General features: G+C 44.9%; 1 protein-coding gene and 1 non-coding gene across 5 annotated transcripts in view; both read left to right on the forward strand.

Annotated features, from left to right (window-relative positions):
* Nucleotides 1–20,852, forward strand: part of LOC139556583 (MAM domain-containing glycosylphosphatidylinositol anchor protein 2-like) — a 362,908-nt gene that overhangs the window by 218,355 nt on the left and 123,701 nt on the right. For 2 of the 4 annotated variants that reach the window (XM_071370710.1, XM_071370711.1), the window contains exon 9: nt 16,727–17,047. In XM_071370710.1, coding sequence (XP_071226811.1) covers nt 16,727–17,047 — 321 coding nt within the window. The remainder of the gene's footprint in view (nt 1–16,726; nt 17,048–20,852) is intronic. The other 2 variants (XM_071370712.1, XM_071370713.1) reach the window with 1 other exon arrangement.
* On the forward strand, nt 4,889–4,962 carry trnaa-ggc (transfer RNA alanine (anticodon GGC)). The gene has a single exon. It is a non-coding gene; the product is annotated as a tRNA-Ala (tRNA).

Consider the following 20,852-nt stretch of genomic DNA (forward strand, 5'->3'; position numbering starts at 1 on the left):
CTTCTGGTCAGCGGGGTGGTGGCACTGGGATCCTCATCTCTCCCAAGTGGACCTTCTCTCTTTCTCCCCTGACCCATCTGTCTATCGCCTCCTTTGAATTCCATGCTGTCACAGTTACCAGCCCTTTCAAGCTTAACATCCTTATCATTTATCGCCCTCCAGGTTCCCTTGGAGAGTTCATCAATGAGCTTGACGCCCTGATAAGTTCCTTTCCTGAGGATGGCTCACCTCTCACAGTTCTGGGTGACTTTAACCTCCCCACGTCTACCTTTGACTCATTCCTCTCTGCCTCCTTCTTTCCACTCCTCTCCTCTTTTGACCTCACCCTCTCACCTTCCCCCCCTACTCACAAGGCAGGCAATACGCTTGACCTCATCTTTACTAGATGCTGTTCTTCCACTAATCTCATTGCAACTCCCCTCCAAGTCTCCGACCACTACCTTGTATCCTTTTCCCTCTCGCTCTCATCCAACACTTCCCACACTGCCCCTACTCGGATGGTATCGCGCCGTCCCAACCTTCGCTCTCTCTCCCCCGCTACTCTCTCCTCTTCCATCCTATCATCTCTTCCCTCTGCTCAAACCTTCTCCAACCTATCTCCTGATTCTGCCTCCTCAACCCTCCTCTCCTCCCTTTCTGCATCCTTTGACTCTCTATGGTCCCGTGTGGCTCAGTTGGTAGAGCATGGCGCTTGCAACGCCAGGGTTGTGGGTTCATTCCCCACGGGGGGACCAGGATGAATATGTATGAACTTTCCAATTTGTAAGTCGCTCTGGATAAGAGCGTCAGCTAAATGACTTAAATGTAAAATGTAAATGTATGTCCCCTATCCTCCAGGCCGGCTCGGTCCTCCCCTCCTGCTCCGTGGCTCGACGACTCATTGCGAGCTCACAGAACAGGGCTCCGGGCAGCCGAGCGGAAATGGAGGAAAACTCGCCTCCCTGCGGACCTGGCATCCTTTCACTCCCTCCTCTCTACATTCTCCTCTTCTGTCTCTGCTGCTAAAGCCAATTTCTACCACTCTAAATTCCAAGCATCTGCCTCTAACCCTAGGAAGCTCTTTGCCACCTTCTCCTCCCTCCTGAATCCTCCTCCCCCTCCTCCCTCTCTGCTGATGACTTCGTCAACCATTTTGAAAAGAAGGTCGACGACATCCGATCCTCGTTTGCTAAGTCAAACGACACCGCTGGTTCTGCTCACACTGCCCTACCCTGTGCTTTGACCTCTTTCTCCCCTCTCTCTCCAGATGAAATCTCGCGTCTTGTGACGGCCGGCCGCCCAACAACCTGCCCGCTTGACCCTATCCCCTCCTCTCTTCTCCAGACCATTTCCGGAGACCTTCTCCCTTACCTCACCTCGCTCATCAACTCATCCTTGACCGCTGGCTACGTCCCTTCCGTCTTCAAGAGAGCGAGAGTTGCACCCCTTCTGAAAAAACCTACACTCGATCCCTCCGATGTCAACAACTACAGACCAGTATCCCTTCTTTCTTTTCTCTCCAAAACTCTTGAACGTGCCGTCCTTGGCCAGCTCTCCTGCTATCTCTCTCAGAATGACCTTCTTGATCCAAATCAGTCAGGTTTCAAGACTAGTCATTCAACTGAGACTGCTCTTCTCTGTGTCACGGAGGCGCTCCGCACTGCTAAAGCTAACTCTCTCTCCTCTGCTCTCATCCTTCTAGACCTATCGGCTGCCTTTGATACTGTGAACCATCAGATCCTCCTCTCCACCCTCTCCGAGCTGGGCATCTCCGGCGCGGCCCACGCTTGGATTGCGTCCTACCTGACAGGTCGCTCCTACCAGGTGGCGTGGCGAGAATCTGTCTCCGCACCACGTGCTCTCACCACTGGTGTCCCCCAGGGCTCTGTTCTAGGCCCTCTCCTATTCTCGCTATACACCAAGTCACTTGGCTCTGTCATATCCTCACATGGGCTCTCCTATCATTGCTATGCAGACGACACACAATTAATCTTCTCCTTTCCCCCCTCTGATAACCAGGTGGTGAATCGCATCTCTGCATGTCTGGCAGACATATCAGTGTGGATGACGGATCACCACCTCAAGCTGAACCTCGGCAAGACGGAGCTGCTCTTCCTCCCGGGGAAGGACTGCCCGTTCCATGATCTCGCCATCACGGTTGACAACTCCATTGTGTCCTCCTCCCAGAGTGCTAAGAACCTTGGCGTGATCCTGGACAACACCCTGTCGTTCTCAACTAACATCAAGGCGGTGACCCGTTCCTGTAGGTTCATGCTCTACAACATTCGCAGAGTACGACCCTGCCTCACGCAGGAAGCGGCGCAGGTCCTAATCCAGGCACTTGTCATCTCCCGTCTGGATTACTGCAACTCGCTGTTGGCTGGGCTCCCTGCCTGTGCCATTAAACCCCTACAACTCATCCAGAATGCCGCAGCCCGTCTGGTGTTCAACTTTCCCAAGTTCTCTCACGTCACCCCGCTCCTCCGCTCTCTCCACTGGCTTCCAGTTGAAGCTCGCATCCGTTACAAGACCATGGTGCTTGCCTACGGAGCTGTGAGGGGAACGGCACCTCCGTACCTTCAGGCTCTGATCAGGCCCTACACCCAAACAAGGGCACTGCGTTCATCCACCTCTGGCCTGCTCGCCTCCCTACCTCTGAGGAAGTACAGTTCCCGCTCAGCCCAGTCAAAACTGTTCGCTGCTCTGGCACCCCAATGGTGGAACAAACTCCCTCACGACGCCAGGTCAGCGGAGTCAATCACCACCTTCCGGAGACACCTGAAACCCCACCTCTTTAAGGAATACCTAGGATAGGATAAAGTAATCCTTCTAACCCCCCCCCCCCCTTAAAAGAGTTAGATGCACTATTGTAAAGTGGTTGTTCCACTGGATATCATAAGGTGAATGCACCAATTTGTAAGTCGCTCTGGATAAGAGCGTCTGCTAAATGACTTAAATGTAAATGTAAATGTAAATGTAGAATCAACAACCCTTTATGTAATACCATAGGAGCAGTGTTCTGCTAATATAACATTTCATCTTTCATTGTTATTCCCAGTTGATATGGATACTGTGCCTATCAGCATTTTGTATGTTGGTAATGGGGCTACCTTGGCAAACATGTCAGAGTGATCATACCTTCCTGTGTGTTGTCCCGTATACAACAGAAGTTCCCTGGTCCTGGTGCAGAATACACAGGGTTTCTCCCTCCCCATATTGACCGATACCAGTCAATTCAATAACATCAAAGAAATACAATACAAGTAAAAGTTGTGTCTAGTAAAAATGTTATACTGAGTGCCAGGTCTCTCTCCATTCAGAGACATCAGTACCAAGCCCCTCTGTCAGTCTGGACTTCATCACATCATCTTGCAAGTCTCCATGTTCTGGCTCCATACATGTTTCTGTGAACACATACACACATAGTTATATTGCCAATGTCCTTTAAGATAGGTCATATCTGACACACAAACAGGTACTATGTTGAAGTTTGAAGAGGTCAGACTTAACCTACCTAATTCTGTTATAATTCTGAGCAAGGCAAGAGGTGAGGCTTGAGGTGAGGTCTTTGCCAGAACCCCATTGATGGTCATAGCAGTGTAGATCAGCTCCTGGCCCCTTATCAAAGTTACTGGTCGGTGCCACACAAACACACACACACAGGGCACTAATTACATTATCAATGGTGGTTATGATTAGCCTGGTGGAACCTACATGATCGCTGCATTCACCTTTATATTTCACTTCAGATACCATAAAATGTGTAGTGAAATAGAACGGTGAACACAGAGATCAGTCTGGTTGCACCAGGTTATATTACGCCCCGGAAATGATACAGTATGCATCTAAAAAGTGGAAATTAGGAAACAAATAATGTCAGTTTACATATAAATTGTGTTTCACAATTGGGTTATCAAATGTATTAAAGTAAGGAAGTGGGTTACCTTCTGAATTGGTACAAATGATGAGCCTGTGAAAGCTGCCGCTGACAGGTGAAGGTTTCTGGCCGGATACTTGCCAACATGCTCCATGTTCCATTTATAGGAATGCTCACAGTGAGGGTATGTCTGCATGATGCTGATGAGAGCCACTTTGCGGGTCAACTTTATGCTGCATGTTCAGCTGCAAACTGGACATCTCTCGAACAACTACAGCAGGCAATCTTATGAGGTAGTTTTGACTGGGAGGGACTGTGACAGGGTGATATAATACACAGCCAAGTGGTTAATGGCATTTTGTTTCATAGGAGTCCAGGGAGACTGGCAACAACGGAGGAGGTGTCACAAGGGTACTTGTGTCGCATGACACATTTTTATTCAGAGGTCTTGCCTGACAAGCTGTGAAAATAGCAAGTGAACAGTGCATGAAATTATTTGGGGATGTCGCTAAACCATTGCAATCACATTGCTGGACATGTTTGATACCCACCTTTGCTCCTTCTGGTAGGTCACGGTATCCGTTAATGGTCAGGGGATCAGTCTGGCACCCAACTGTGCACTTTGTCGAACAGAAAAACATGATCAACGATTGCCATCATCCCTTAATTATAAACATAGCTCAAGAAATCATTTGGAAGCTGATTCTAGCTCGTTTGGAAGCTAATTCTATGCTTTACAGATGTAGACTGACTGGCCACAGATTGGATTCGATTCAGGCCGGTGAAACCGTTACACTATGCAACAAACTGTGCCGTGTTTCGCTATGGCCCTGGGTTGGCTTGAGTTTGGGGCTGCTAGTTAGTACACTGTTATAGTCAGGCGTGAGTTAGCTATTACCACCATAGCTGCATCCAATATTTATTTGTGCCCTAGACATGGTTTTCACCTCGGCGGCTCGTGACTGTTTTGTCTAATTACTCTAACTTAGAGTGGCATGGAAATATGATGACATTGCTAAAATAGGCAAACAGTCCCATGTAAACTCAGTTGGTAGAGTATGGCACTGGCAATGCCAGGGTTGTGGGTTTGATTCCCACGGGGGGAACCAGTATAAAAGTGTATGCACTCACTTCTGTAAGTCACTCTGAATAAGAGCGTCTGCTAAAATGTAAATAATTCATAGGAAACAACTTTGCCATATTATGAGTAGAGCGATGTCAATGTTGCCATTACTGTTACTAGCAAAGTTTGTCAAAAATAACCAGCAATCCTAATGTTAGCCAGCTAAAATACGGTGGTCCCCTCAATCTTAGTTAGCTGTGCTAAAGTTATACCACAGATAGAACAATGAGCCAGATATTTCACTGGATGTGTAAATGTGAAGCATCCAGTTGGTGTTTCCACTCACTACCAAATATGGTGATGAGAGGAATCCCAGTGGAAGAAGATGGAGCAATATGGATTTTGGCCGACATTCTGCATATTTTCTCATTGATGAAGCATTTGATCTCCATACAGTTTCCAAAACTAGAATCTTTTAACAAACAGAGTGGACTGCGTTTTAGACTTTACACAAAGTTTCAAAACAATGCATTGTTTAGAAGGAGTGCAAGGGCGAATTGAGTTGTTGCACACGTTCCTTAACGTAAATATGCTAATAAATGCTAGAACGTGCCAATAGGATCTCACTAGCTCGTTATTGGCTCTGCCCACCTCTTTGCTTTTTCTGCCCACTATGATTCATTTGTTCCCATTGGAAATGACAGGCTCTGGTCTATCTTGGGTTAGTTTAAAAGCATTTTTGGTTATACTGCATCTAAAGTCAATCTGGTGTCTTCACAATCATGATAAAAGGATTTCCTACTAATTATTAACCTCCTTTTCAAAAGTTATTGTGTTTCTAAGCCAAATCCGAGTTGTATTGAGGTAGGCTAACGTTAGCCAGCTAGTAGCTAGATGGTAGCTAGCTATCTAACATCATCTATGCTAGCGATGATAGTGATAAAGATTATCAAAATACACATAACCAGATACATAACCAACAGTCTATGGTCTAGCTACCCGGTATACTCACCACCACTGGGGACCAGCGAATTACAACCACCTATTCCCGCTTAATAGGGTCCTTCAGCATGGCATGCAAACCATAGTTGTTAGTTGAGCATCCTGCTGGACGCATGCGTTTTATGTCAATTCGTAAAGGAATTTTCAGTTTAAAAGGTCTCTGATCCTTTGAACACGTTGGTTGGGGGGCGATGAATCAACGGAGCCCCATTCAATGAAGGGAAGCGAACTGGGCGGAAGGGTGATTTGCATGTTGAGCTTGGCAAAAGGGGGCATGATTTGTTGACATCCAAACACAACCTTCATTTACTCGTTGTAACGCACTTAGGTTCCAAACTCCGTTTTAGACGGGACTGACATCATGACCAGAATTATCCTATTTACACTTTTAGTCAATTTTGACCCTAGAATAAATGTTTGACTCATTGACGCCACATTGTCCTTAGTTCAACCGTCCATCCGTCCATCCCTCTCTCGTCAGGACTAACAGGAAGTGAGAGGTTCTGATCATCCCAGTGACCATGTTATCTGGTGACTGTAGTGAACTGTCATGGCTGCCACTGCAGACGTTGCTGATGTGATGTGAACTGTTTGTTGATCTGCTCTAGGCCTTCAGTCCGGCTCACTGCGCCTGATAAAGGAATCCTGGATGGCATATTCACATTGACTCATGATACCTTCAGTTACCTGTTCAGGGCTAGTCCTGGCCATTCTGCCACCCTAGGGGAGAACCCCTACAAGAATATTTCATTGAAAAGACTTCTAAAATATGTATTTTTCCAGACGTTGAAATTAGGTTCAATTTAGGTTCTGAATGAAAGGTGTAAAGACGTATTTCCAGACATGGAAATCAGGTTCACTTTCAGTTCTGAATGAAAGTTGAAAGTAGGTTATTTCCCGAACGTTGAAAATGTGTATTTTCCGTATATTGAAAATACACATTTTCCGGATGTTGAAATCAGCCTCATTTTCGGTTCTGAATGAAAGCTGAAAATATGTCATTTATAGTAGTCTATATTTGGGCCAAATCAAGGCTGGTCCAACCGAACATAGACGTATATGTCTGGTTCAGATTTGGTCCAGAGTGGACCAATTATTTTCTCCATGGACGTGGAAATCATGCCGGTCCAGACTACACCAAAAAAATATGTCCAAAAGGCATCAGCTTCGGTCCGTGCTTACTCAGGTACAGCCTACAGCAGGGAAACTCCAGTCCTCGGACCGGAGTGGTGTCACACTTATTCCCCATCCCTAGTCAACACAGCTGATGAAACGAATTGCATTCTAAACTGAAGATCATGATTAGTTGATTATTGGTGTCAGATGTGTTGGGGGAAAAAGTGTGACACCAATCAGGCCCCAGAGGACTGGAGATCCCTGGCCTACAGTGTCGTCTGAAATTACATTTTAGTAATGCCCATCTATGTGGTAGGTGTTGGTCTGTGCTTACTGGGTGTAGCCTACCATGTCGGCCCGCAAAATAATTTTATGAATGCCCATCCATGTGGTAGGCCCACCTTTTGTGAAACCGGCATTGCATTGTCTTTTTTAGCCCTGATTCCTGATTAAATTAGGCTTTTTGTGCTCTGAATATCAGCCACTCAGAAGGAGTTATCCTGAGCCTAATTGCAATGTGTTTACACAGCGGGAAATGTAGAAGTATTTTCTTTTTCGCTATGATCAGCTCATAAAACATTTTAAGGATACAAACTTGAAACCACAGATCATGACAATTTAGCCCACGGATTAAAACTCCTGGTCACAGGTTGTGAGTAGCCTGATTGTCCATACCATGTTGTCCATTTTACTTTGACCTGTCCTGTTTTTAGGATATGTCGTTTGTTAACATGTCAGCATAGTTTTATTTGATTGGACGCCATTTACGTCAGGCTATTTGATTGGAGAAACCTGCTTGATGTAAACATTTTCCATCTCCAGGCTACAGAAAAGGCCACATACTCTTTCTATAATATCCTATCAGTGCATTCAGAAAGTATTCAGACCCCTTCAATTTTTCCACATTTTGTTACATTACAGCCTTATTCTAAAATGTAGAAATGTTTGTATTGTTTATTCACCAATCTACACATAATAACCCATAATGACAAAGCAAAAACTGTTTTTTTTTTTTTTTAATGAGGGAAATATCACATTTATATAAGTATTCAGGTTTTTGGAAAATTTGCAAACACTCTAAAAACCTGTTTTTGCATTGTCATTGTGGGGTATTGTGTGTAGATTGATGATAATTTGTATTTATTTAATCAATTTTAGAATACGGTTGTAACGTAACAACATGTGGAAAACGTTAAGGGGTCTGAATACTTTCCAAATGCCCTGTATATCTGCTACTACACATGATTTATGTTAGATTTTTTTAAATAATACTGAATGTTGGTGGAGTGCCGCAGCGAGGCGTCTCTCCGACAGCCTCCTCGAGAGGCGTGCTGGGAATGGACAAGGTAAATATGTTGCGTCGCTGCCTTTGACAAAGTGGGCACTGCTTATCATAGGTCAGCATCAGCTCTACCTAAAAAGCAAATACGCCACTGGTTGAGAGAAATTGTCATTGTTTTGGGGCAGAATTTAATTAGGTTTTATGTCTTGTTGCAGATGCGTCTTGCTCAGTTTATCAAAATACAGTGACTCACTCAGCCCTACCTTCAGTGAGTCAGTGTGGAAAACCAATCCCATAGCTACCAACTGACCCACGGCAACCACAACACAAACAGGTACAGGGCTGGCCCGCTCATTAGGCAGGATTAGGCGGAGCCCTCGCCAATCTGCGGACGCCTAATCCTGCCTAATGAGCGGGGCAGCCCTGTACCTGTTTGTGTTGTGGTTGCCGTGGGTCAGTTGGTAGCTGTGGGATTGCTTTTCCACACTGACTCACTGAATGTAGGGCTGAGTGAGTCACTGTATTTAGTTTCTATTTTATCTGTCGATTCAACCAACTGTACCCACTCTATTGCGGTTGACTTGTACCTAATGAACTGCATATTGTACGTCAGCTTAATGAAATCCTCTTCTAAGAGATCATATTTTATTGTTGTAAAATAGTCTGTAAGTCTAACCATGAAAATAAAACCTCTTTCGATGATGGAGGAGGCTGCTGTGAGCCCCTGTTTGTGAAATGACAATCATCATGCCTGTGGAGAATCTCATTTGCCGTGGTGACACTCATATGGCCAGACCACAAACCTTTCAGTGATGTTCAGTGTGGAGTTTCTTGGGAGAAGAAAGCACCGCGATAGGCATCAGGGCTCACACACATACAAACATGAACGCACGCTCGCACTTACTCACCCAAGCGCGCGCACACGCACACGCACACGCACACACACACACACACACACACACACACACACACACACACACACACACACACACACACACACACACACACACACACACACACACACACACACACACACACACACACACACACACACACACACACACACACACAAAGAGGCTGTGTTTTATAGGCAGGTTTTCTAATTTAACAAGTGTACTGTGTCCAGCCCACTAGATTTCCCCGTTGATCCAACCTGCCAGTGCCAATGTATTTTATCCTCAGCCCCAGGACACAATTGCACGCATGTATGTACAGTACGTACACACAACACAAACACAAATACACACAAACACACACAGGGGAATCATTGGAGACCTCTCGGTAGGAATGTATCCTTTTACTCTGAACCCTGCCCCTGTTTCTTCATTGTCCACTCACTACTGGCCCTTCGACTTCCCCTCTAACTACATATTTATAGGGACAAACTTTGTTGTTTGACCCTACTAATGGTTCTGCATCCATCACCGGATGTAGAGAGTTCAGGAATAACTTTTTGTTGAATGGTTTGTATCCTCAGAGTTTAGGAGAAGCCTTAACTGTTTGTGGGGATCCGATTTTCTGGGTCTTGTTTGATCTAGATTTGTTGTTGTTGTGCTTAAAGGTAGACTCAGCGATATGACATAGATGCAGAAAGTAAACAGCATAATGGGTCAATTTCCGGGCCAACAACTTGACGCACGAGGTTCAACTTCTCTGCTGTTTTCGTCAAGGGTTGAAACCAGTTAAGGGAAAATAACTGAAAATAAATAACAAAATTATTTGAGGAACAGAACCCGAGCCGAAAACAAAAGTGATCTATACTGTTCCAGAACAGAACGGTTATTTTAAAAGCATAGGAACTGGTTAATAACGTTCTTTTACATTCTGCAAAAATTGCAACAAAGCGCCTATGCAAAGCCCTCACTCTGTCACTCAGAAACATATTCCAGCATCTGCTTGCCAGCTGGGAATCTTTGACACTGGGTGTGCGTGTGTGTGTGTGTGTGTGTGTGTAGGCTACCTGCCCTTCCCATCTGAAGCATAGGTTATGGTAGCCTACTGACGACATTACAAGTGTAATTCATAAATTAAGGTGAGATGTTTATTAGAGAAGAATGAATGTACTTTTTCAATCCTAGTTAAAGATACTATAGCTACCACGTTTCACATTGAATTTATTAACTGCAAAAAGGTAAGATAGGTTTTTAATTCTAAACTCAGCAAAAAAAGAAACACCCTCTCAATGTCAACTGTGTTTATTTTCAAACTTAACATGTGTAAGTAATTGTATGAACATAACAAGATTCTACAACTGAGTCATAAACTGAACAAGTTCCACAGACATGTGACTAGCAGAAAGGGAATAATGTGTCCCTGAACAAAGGGGGAACAAAATCAAAAGTAACAGTCAGTATCTGGTGTGGCCACCAGCTGCATTAAGTACTGCAGTGCATCTCCTCCTCATGGACTGCACCAGATTTGTCAGTTCTTGCTGTGAGATGTTACCCCACTCTTCCACCAGGGCACCTGCAAATTCCCGGACATTTCTGGGGGGAATGGCCCTAGCCCTCACCCTCCGATCCAACAGGTCCCAGACATGCTCAATGATATTGAGATCCGGGCTCTTCGCTGGCCATGGCAGAACACTGACATTCCTGTCTTGCAGGAAATCACTCACAGAACGAGCATTATGGCTGGTGGCATTGTCATGCTGGAGAGTCATGTCAGGATGAGCCACATGAGGGAGGACGATGTCTTCCCTTTAACGCACAGTATTGAGATTGCCTGCAATGACAACAAACTCAGTCCGATGATGCTGTGGCACACCGCCCCAGACCCTGACGGACCCTCCACCTCCAAACTGAACCCGCTCCAGAGTACAGGCTTCGGTGTAATGCTCATTCCTTCGACGATAAATGGGAATCCGTCTATCACACCTGGTGAGAAAATACCGCGACTCATCAGTGAAGAGCACTTTTTTCCAGTCCTGTCTGGTCCAGCGACGATGGGTATGTGCCCATAACCGATGTTGTTACCGGTGATGTCTGGTGAGGACCTGCCTTACAACAGGCCTAAAAGCCCTCAGTCCAGCATCTCTCAGCCTATTACGGACAGTCTGAGCACTGATGGAGGGATTGTGCATTCCTGGTGTAACTCGGGGCAGTTGTTGTTGCCATTCTGTACCTGTCCCGCAGGTGTGATGTTCGGATGTACCGATCCTGTGCAGGTGTTGTTACACGTGGTCTGCTACTACGAGGACGATCAACTGTCCGTCCTGTCTCCCTGTAGCGCTGTCTTAGGTGTCTCACAGTACGGACATTGCAATTTATTGCCCTGGCCACATCTGCAGTCCTCATGCCTCCTTGCAGCATGCCTAAGGCACGATCACGCAGATGAGCAGGGACCCTGGGCATCTTTCTTTTGGTGTTTTTCAGAGTCAGTAGAAAGGCCTCTTTAGTGTCCTAGGTTTTCATAACTGTCACCTTAATTGCCTACTGTCTGTAAGCTCTTAGTGTCTTAACGACCGTTCCACAGGTGCATGTTCATTAATTGATTATGGTTCATTGAACAAGCATGGGAATCAGTGTTTAACTTCTACTTGGTCACAATCCCGGATCCGGGAGCACCCTCATCAGTAAAAAAGCTGACTAACATAGCCTAGCATAGCGCCACAAGTAAATACTAGCATCTAAATATCATGAAATCACAAGTCCAAGACACCAGATGAAAGATACACATCTTGTGAATCCAGCCATCATTTCCGATTTTTTTAATGTTTTACAGGGAAAACACAATATGTATTTCTATTAGCTAACCACGATAGCAAAAGACCCAACCGCATATTTTCACCATTTTTTTCCTGCATAGGTAGCTATCACAAATTCGACCAAATAAAGATATAAATAGTCACTAACCAAGAAACAACTTCATCAGATGACAGTCTGATAACATATTTATTGTATAGCATATGTTTTGTTCGAAAAATGTGCATATTTCAGGTATAAATCATAGTTTTACATTGCAGTAGTCTCACCAAAGCAGCTAGAATAACTACAGAAACCAACGTGAAATACCTAAATACTCATCATAAAACATTTATGAAAAATACACGGTGTACAGCAAATGAAAGACAAACATCTTGTGAATCCAGCCAATATTTCAGATTTTTTAAGTGTTTTACAGCGAAAACACAATATAGCATTATATTAGCTTACTACAATAGCCTACCACACAGCCGCATTCATTCAAGGCACGTTAGCGATAGCGAATAAACCAGCAAAAGATATACTTTTTTTCACTAACCTTCTCAAACTTCATCAGATGACAGTCCTATAACATCATATTACACAATACATACAGTGGGGAGAACAAGTATTTGATACACTGCCGATTTTGCAGGTTTTCCTACTTACAAAGCATGTAGAGGTCTGTAATTTTTATCATAGGTACACTTCAACTATGAGAGACGGAATCTAAAACAAAAATCCAGAAAATCACATTGTATGATTTTTAAGTAATTAATTTGCATTTTATTGCATGACATAAGTATTTGATACATCAGAAAAGCAGAACTTAATATTTGGTACAGAAACCTTTGTTTGCAATTACAGAGATCATACGTTTCCTGTAGTTCTTGACTAGGTTTGCACACACTGCAGCAGGGATTTTGGCCCACTCCTCCCTACAGATCTTCTCCAGATCCTTCAGGTTTCGGGGCTGTCGCTGGGCAATACGGTCTTTCAGCTCCCTCCAAAGATTTTCTATTGGGTTCAGGTCTGGAGACTGGCTAGGCCACTCCAGGACCTTGAGATGCTTCTTACGGAGCCACTCCTTAGTTGCCATGGCTGTGTGCTTCGTGTCGTTGTCATGCTGGAAGACCCAGCCACGACCCATCTTCAATGCTCTTACTGAGGGAAGGAGGTTGTTGGCCAAGATCTCGCGATACATGGCCCCATCCATCCTCCCCTCAATACGGTGCAGTCGTCCTGTCCCCTTTGCAGAAAAGCATCCCCAAAGAATGATGTTTCCACCTCCATGCTTCACGGTTGGGATGGCGTTCTTGGGGTTGTACTCATACTTCTTCTTCCTCCAAACACGGCGAGTGGAGTTAGACCAAAAAGCTCTATTTTTGTCTCATCAGACCACATGACCTTCTCCCATTCCTCCTCTGGATCATCCAGATGGTCATTGGCAAACTTCAGACGGGCCTGGACATGCACTGGCTTAAGCAGGGGGACCTTGCGTGCGCTGCAGGATTTTAATCCATGACGGCGTAGTGTGTTACTAATGGTTTTCTTTGAGACTGTGGTCCCAGCTCTCTTCAGGTCATTGACCAGGTCCTGCCGTGTAGTTCTGGGCTGATCCCTCACCTTCCTCATGATCATTGATGCCCCACGAGGTGAAATCTTGCATGGAGCCCCAGACCGAGGGTGATTGACCGTCATCTTGAACTTCTTCCATTTTCTAATAATTGCGCCAACAGTTGTTTCCTTCTCACCAAGCTGCTTGCCTATTGTCCTGTAGCCCATCCCAGCCTTGTGCAGGTCTACAATTTTATCCCTGATGTCCTTACACAGCTCTCTGGTCTTGGCTATTGTGGAGAGGTTGGAATCTGTTTGATTGAGTGTGTGGACAGGTGTCTTTTATACAGGTAACGAGTTCAAACAGGTGCAGTTAATACAGGTAATGAGTGGAGAACAGGAGGGCTTCTTAAAGAAAAACTAACAGGTCTGTGAGAGCCGGAATTCTTACTGGTTGGTAGGTGATCAAATACTTATGTCATGCAATAAAATGCAAATTAATTATTTAAAAATCATACAATGTGATTTTCTGGATTTTTGTTTTAGATTCCGTCTCTCACAGTTGAAGTGTACCTATGATAAAAATGACAGACCTCTACATGCTTTGTAAGTAGGAAAACCTGCAAAATCGGCAGTGTATCAAATACTTGTTCTCCCCACTGTATATGGTTTGTTCGAAAATGTGCATATTTAGCGGTACAATTCGTGGTTGAACAATGTGAATACTAGCCAAACAGCACAAAATAATCTGGATATATTTCTGACACTCACATCATCTAATCAAATAACTAATCATATACTTTACTAAAAAATACAGGTTGGACAGCAAATGAAAGATACACTAGTTCTTAATGCAACCGCTGTGTTAGATTTTTTTAAATAACCTTATTACGACATACAGCTTACGTTATAGCGAGACAGCGCCCGAAATCTGGGCGGAATATAGTCTAAACATTTTCGACAGAAATACGAAATAATATCATAAATCGTTCCTACTATTTGATGAGCTTCCATCAGAATCTTGTACAAGGTGTCCTTTTTCCAGAATAATCGTTGTTTGGTTGTAGAATGTCGTCTTCATCTGTCGATTTAGCTAACAAAGATGGCCATTCGGCACGGAAGTGTCCAACTCACAATAACGCATAACAAAGGAAATACCGAAAATCGCAATATACTGATATAACTCGGTGTAAATAACTACCTTATGATGTTTTTAACACATATATCAAATAAAATCAGAGCCGGATTATCTAAATTCTAAAACGAAAGCATTTCTGAACGTAATGCAGAGGTCCCTCTTGCGTCAGGCCAAACGGTGAAAAGACCAGACCCTCCGTTCCAAGACGTCTTGTTCGGCCTCAGATCTAGCTAGACACCCCATTCCAACTCTCACTGCCTACTGACATCTAGTGGAAGGCGTATGCAGTGCATGTAGACCCATAGATTCCATGCAAATTAATAAACTGACCCTGGAACAGAGCCCTCGATTTCAGATTTCTCACTTCCTGACAGGAAGTTTGCTGCAAAATGAGTTCTGTTTTACTCACAGATATAATTCAAACGGTTTTAGAAACTAGAGAGTGTTTTCTATCCAATAGTAATAATAATATGCATATTGTACGAGCAAGAATTGAGTACGAGGCAGTTTAATTTGGGAACGATTTTTTACAAAGTGAAAACAGCGCCCCCCCTATTGAGAATTAAACCCTTTACAATGAAGATCTGTGAAGTTATTTGGATTTTTACGAATTATCTTTGAAAGACAGGGTCCTGAAAAAGGGACATTTCTTTTTTTTCCTGAGTTTAGTTCTGATCTGTTAGCTAGCTAGCTCGCTAATGTTTGCTCTGGTCCAACGTTAAACCAACTTGGAAGTTCAAAGAGATTCAACGTTCCTCCATAGAAGCTGCTCCTTCGTAGGTATAATTCTGTGGGCCTAATGCATGTTATAACAAGATGCCCAGCCCTTCAGGGCAAGCTTCCTCCGTCCTCTCGCTCTCTCCTCACCCTCGCACCCTACACTGTGACTGTGAGCACAGTGTGTGTATTTGTCTTTCATTACGATTAAACATGCTGTTACTGCAAAATACAACTTGCTCTTAAAAACTTTCTAATACAGATTATATCGCTTACCCACTCCACAGCAAGCTGCTCTATCCACATTGATTGATGAAGTAATTAAATGTTGAGCGAAATGTAAAAAAATATATATATTTTAGAAGTTTAAAAAGGAACAGAAAGGAACAATATAAACCGGTACTTTTTTGGGGCTCAAACCGGTTCAGAACTTTTCTGGTTGGAACAGTGGAAGGGAATGAAAAAAATTATGGTTCTGTTCAGAACGAAGTGATTGGAAAATAATTTTGGTTTCAACCCCTGGTTTTGGTGTGAACTGCGTGAAGCGAACCCGTGCACATGCACAGATATTGTGTGTGGCTGTTTGAGACCGACGTCTTGCAGACAGTATATCTGCGGTGCTGCTCATGACAATGTAATTTCACTGAGTCTACCTTTAGAGATAGGTCAGTACTTATTACGAGAAGTTGTGTTCACCTGGCTTACCTGGAAAACTAAACTGAATGATTTATGATGATGTTGATAGTCATGGTGATGGTCATGGTGGTGATAATGACTGAGAGAAGGTCTCATTGGTATAGATTTGTGGTTGAAGTTCCCCTCTTTGGCCTCATGTTTAGAGAGGACAAGACCTGACTCCTTAAGTCTGATTTTATTGGGAGCAAATCTATCAGATTTCTGATGCATTTTAGTTATTGATTCCCCTCTTTGACCTTCGTTCATGACGTCTGTTTGTGCGTCAGCTCTTCATTGCATTGTCCATTGTTTTACCATTGCTTACTTACATTTAACCCTTTCTCTGCTGATCACCATGTTTGGTGAATGTTCATACTGTTCCCTACCTACTTTAATCCAAGCTAACAGCCAGCACTCCAACTCTCTCCGTGGCATGGTTCTCCATAATAGCAGTGTGTGTGGCCGAGACTCAACTCAACTCATACTAGCGATGTGTGTATGTGGCCGAGCACTCAACTCAAACTCCATCAAATCCATTGCAACATGGATGCTCATTCGCTTTCCCATCCCTCCCCCTCTCCCCCTGTCGACCATTCCCCCTTACCCCGCCAACCGACTTTCTAGAGCCCCATATCAGTCCCTCCTCTGTTTTTCTCTTTCTTAGTTCCCCCCAACCTGACAGTGCCACGGGGTAAGAGCCCCCTGGTGGTTCGGGAGGGTGACACGGTGGAGCTCGAGTGTCTGGTTTCAGGGAAGCCCAAGCCCATTATCCTGTGGTCTCGGGCCGATAAAGAGGTGCCCATGCCGGATGGGAGCCTGCAGGCTGAGAGCTACGACGGGGTGCTGCGGATCGTCAACGTGTCCAGAGAGATGACCGGCTCCTACCGCTGCCAGACCAGCCAGTTCAACGGGTTTAATGTGAAGCCCAGGGAAGCTGTGGTGGAGCTCATCGTACAATGTGAGTAGTGGGTAATGGTATGAGTCTGGAGGATTGTGTGGGGGTAGGTATGTGTGGGTGGGATTGTGTGGAGGATGTCTGTTTGTGTTTGATTGGGGGTCTTCTGGTGGTTGATTCTTATGTTTTGTGTTTCGGTGTTTGTATGTTGTGTCTGGATTGTCTGTGATCGGTTTTGTGGTAGTTCTGTCTATTTGCCTTGTCTTAATAGCCTCATTCAGACCAGACTGCACTGAATGTGTAATCGTGTATGTGCTTCTGTGCACTTACATTATGTGTGTAACAGAACATTACAGCAGCCTCAATGGATCTCATCCCTCTCTCTTTCTTTCTCTTTCTCTATCCACTCCATACCTCTCGCCCTCCCACAGCCATCCAATGTTCCTTTGAAGGGAAGGGTTTAAAATGAGTCCCATCCTCTATAGGTGCACTGTCAGGACACACATACAGTGGGGAGAACAAGTATTTGATACACTGCCGATTTTGCAGGTTTTCCTACTTACAAAGCATGTAGAGGTCTGTCATTTTTATCATAGGTACACTTCAACTGTGAGAGACGGAATCTAAAACAAAAATCTAGAAAATCACATTGTATGATTTTTAAGTAATTAATTTGCATTTTATTGCATGACATAAGTATTTGATCACCTACCAACCAGTAAGAATTCCGGCTCTCACAGACCTGTTAGTTTTTCTTTAAGAAGCCCTCCTGTTCTCCACTCATTACCTGTATTAACTGCACCTGTTTGAACTCGTTACCTGTATAAAAGACACCTGTCCACACACTCAATCAAACAGACTCCAACCTCTCCACAATGGCCAAGACCAGAGAGCTGTGTAAGGACATCAGGGATAAATTGTAGACCTGTACAAGGCTGGGATGGGCTACAGGAAAATAGCCAAGCAGCTTGGTGAGAAGGCAACAACTGTTGGCACAATTATTAGAAAATGGAAGAAGTTCAAGATGACGGTCAATCACCCTCGGTCTGGGGCTCCATGCAAGATCTCACCTCGTGGGGCATCAATGATCATGAGGAATGTGAGGGATCAGCCCAGAACTACACAGCAGGACCTGGTCAATGACCTGAAGAGAGCTGGGACCACAGTCTCAAAGAAAACCATTAGTAACACACTACGCCGTCATGGATTAAAATCCTGCAGCGCACGCAAGGTCCCCCTGCTCAAGCCAGCGCATGTCCAGGCCCGTCTGAAGTTTGCCAATGACCATCTGGATGATCCAGAGGAGGAATGGGAGAAGGTCATGTGGTCTGATGAGACAAAAATAGAGCTTTTTGCTCTAAACTCCACTCGCCGTGTTTGGAGGAATAGAAGGATGAGTACAACCCCAAGAACACCATCCCAACCGTGAAGCATGGAGGTGGAAACATCATTCTTTGGGGATGCTTTTCTGCAAAGGGGACAGGACGACTGCACCGTATTGAGGGGAGGATGGATGGGGCCATGTATCGCGAGATCTTGACCAACAACCTCCTTCCCTCAGTAAGAGCATTGAAGATGGGTCGTGGCTGGGTCTTCCAGCATGACAACAACCCGAAACACACAGCCAGGGCAACTAAGGAGTGGCTCCGTAAGAAGCATCTCAAGGTCCTGGAGTGGCCTAGCCAGTCTCCAGACCTGAACCCAATAGAAAATCTTTGGAGGGAGCCGAAAGTCCGTATTGCCCAGCGACAGCCCCGAAACCTGAAGGATCTGGAGAAGGTCTGTATGGAGGAGTGGGCCAAAATCCCTGCTGCAGTGTGTGCAAACCTGGTCAAGAACTACAGGAAACGTATGATCTCTGTAATTGCAAACTAAGGTTTCTGTACCAAATATTCAGTTCTGCTTTTCTGATGTATCAAATACTTATGTCATGCAATAAAATGCAAATTAATTACTTAAAAATCATACAATGTGATTTTCTGGATTTTTGTTTTAGATTCCTTCTCTCACAGTTGAAGTGTACCTATGATAAAAATTACAGACCTCTACATGCTTTGTAAGTAGGAAAACCTGCAAAATTGTCAGTGTATCAAATACTTGTTCTCCCCACTGTATATGCACACTCACATAGGCGCCTGAGCAATGGGGCAGATGGAGCAGATGCATCCCCACATTCAAAATAGGGGAGCAAACGTATGTTTTTATACCCCCACTTAATTTTTTTGAGCAGTGTATTTTGGTAATAAAGGGAACACTTAAACAACACAATGTTGTTTAAGTCAATCACACTTCTGTGAAATCAAACTGTCCACTTAGGAAGCAACACTGATTGACAATAAATGTCACATGCTGTTGTGCAAATGGAATAGACAAAAGGTGGAAATTATAGGCAATTAGCAAGACACCCCCAATAAAGGAGTGATTCTGCAGGTGGTGACCACAGACCACTTCTCAGTTCCTATGCTTCCTGGCTGATGTTTTGGTCATTTTTGAATGCTGGCGGTGCTCTCACTCTAGTGGTAGCATGAGACGGAGTCTACAACCCACACAAGTGGCTCAGGTAGTGCAGCTCATCTAGGATGGCACATCAATGCGAGCTGTGGCAAGAAGGTTTGCTGTGTCTGTCAGCATAGTGTCCAGAGCATGGAGGCGCAAGCAGGAGACAGGCCAGTACATCAGGAGACGTGAAGGAGGCCGTAGGAGGGCAACAACCCAGCAGCAGGACCGCTACCTCCGCCTTTGTGCAAGGAGGAGCACTGCCAGAGCCCTGCAAAATGACCTCCAGCAGGCCACAAATGTGCATGTGTCAGCATATGGTCTCACAAGGGCTCTGAGGATCTCATCTCAGTACCTAATGGCAGTCAGGCTACCTCTGGCGAGCACATGGAGGGCCCCACAAAGAAATGCCACCCCACACCATGACTGACCCACCGCCAAACCGGTCATGCTGGAGGATGTTGCAGGCAGCAGAACGTTCTCCACGGCGTCTCCAGACTCTGTCACGTCTGTCACATGTGCTCATGTGCTCAGTGTGAACCTGCTTTCATCTGTGAAGAGCACAGGGCGCCAGTGGCGAATTTGCCAATCTTGGTGTTCTCTGGCAAATGCCAAACGTCCTGCACGGTGTTGGGCTGTAAGCACAACCCCCACCTGTGGACGTCGGGCCCTCATACCACCCTCATGGAGTCTGTTTCTGACCTCATACCACCCTCATGGAGTCTGTTTCTGACCGTTTGTGGCCTGCTGGAGGTCATTTTGCAGGGCTCTGGCAGAGCTCCTCCTTGCACAAAGGCGGAGGTAGCGGTCCTGCTGCTGGGTTGTTGCCCTCCTACGGCCTCCTCCACGTCTCCTGATGTACTGGCCTGTCTCCTGGTAGCGCCTCCATGCTCTGGACACTACGCTGACAGACACAGCAAACCTTCTTGCCACAGCTCGCATTGATGTGCCATCCTGGATGAGCTGCACTACCTGAGCCACTTGTGTGGGTTATAGACTCCGTCTCATGCTACCACTAGAGTGAAAGCACCGCCAGCATTCAAAAGTGACCAAAACATCAGCCAGGAAGCATAGGAACTGAGAAGTGGTCTGTGGTCACCACCTGCAGAATCACTCCTTTATTGGGGGTGTCTTGCTAATTACCTATAATTTCCACCTTTTGTCTATTCCATTTGCACAACAGCATGTGACATTTATTGTCAATCAGTGTTGCTTCCTAAGTGGACAGTTTGATTTCACAGAAGTGTGATTGACTTGGAGTTACATTGTGTTGTTTAAGTGTTCCCTTTATTTTTTTGAGCAGTGTAGTATAATGATCCATTGGGCAATTTGTCATTTTCAATAATTAGTCATGTTTTGAGCTAGTCTGTAT

Source organism: Salvelinus alpinus, chromosome 27 (assembly GCF_045679555.1).
Source record: "Salvelinus alpinus chromosome 27, SLU_Salpinus.1, whole genome shotgun sequence".
NCBI classification, from domain to species: domain Eukaryota; kingdom Metazoa; phylum Chordata; class Actinopteri; order Salmoniformes; family Salmonidae; genus Salvelinus; species Salvelinus alpinus.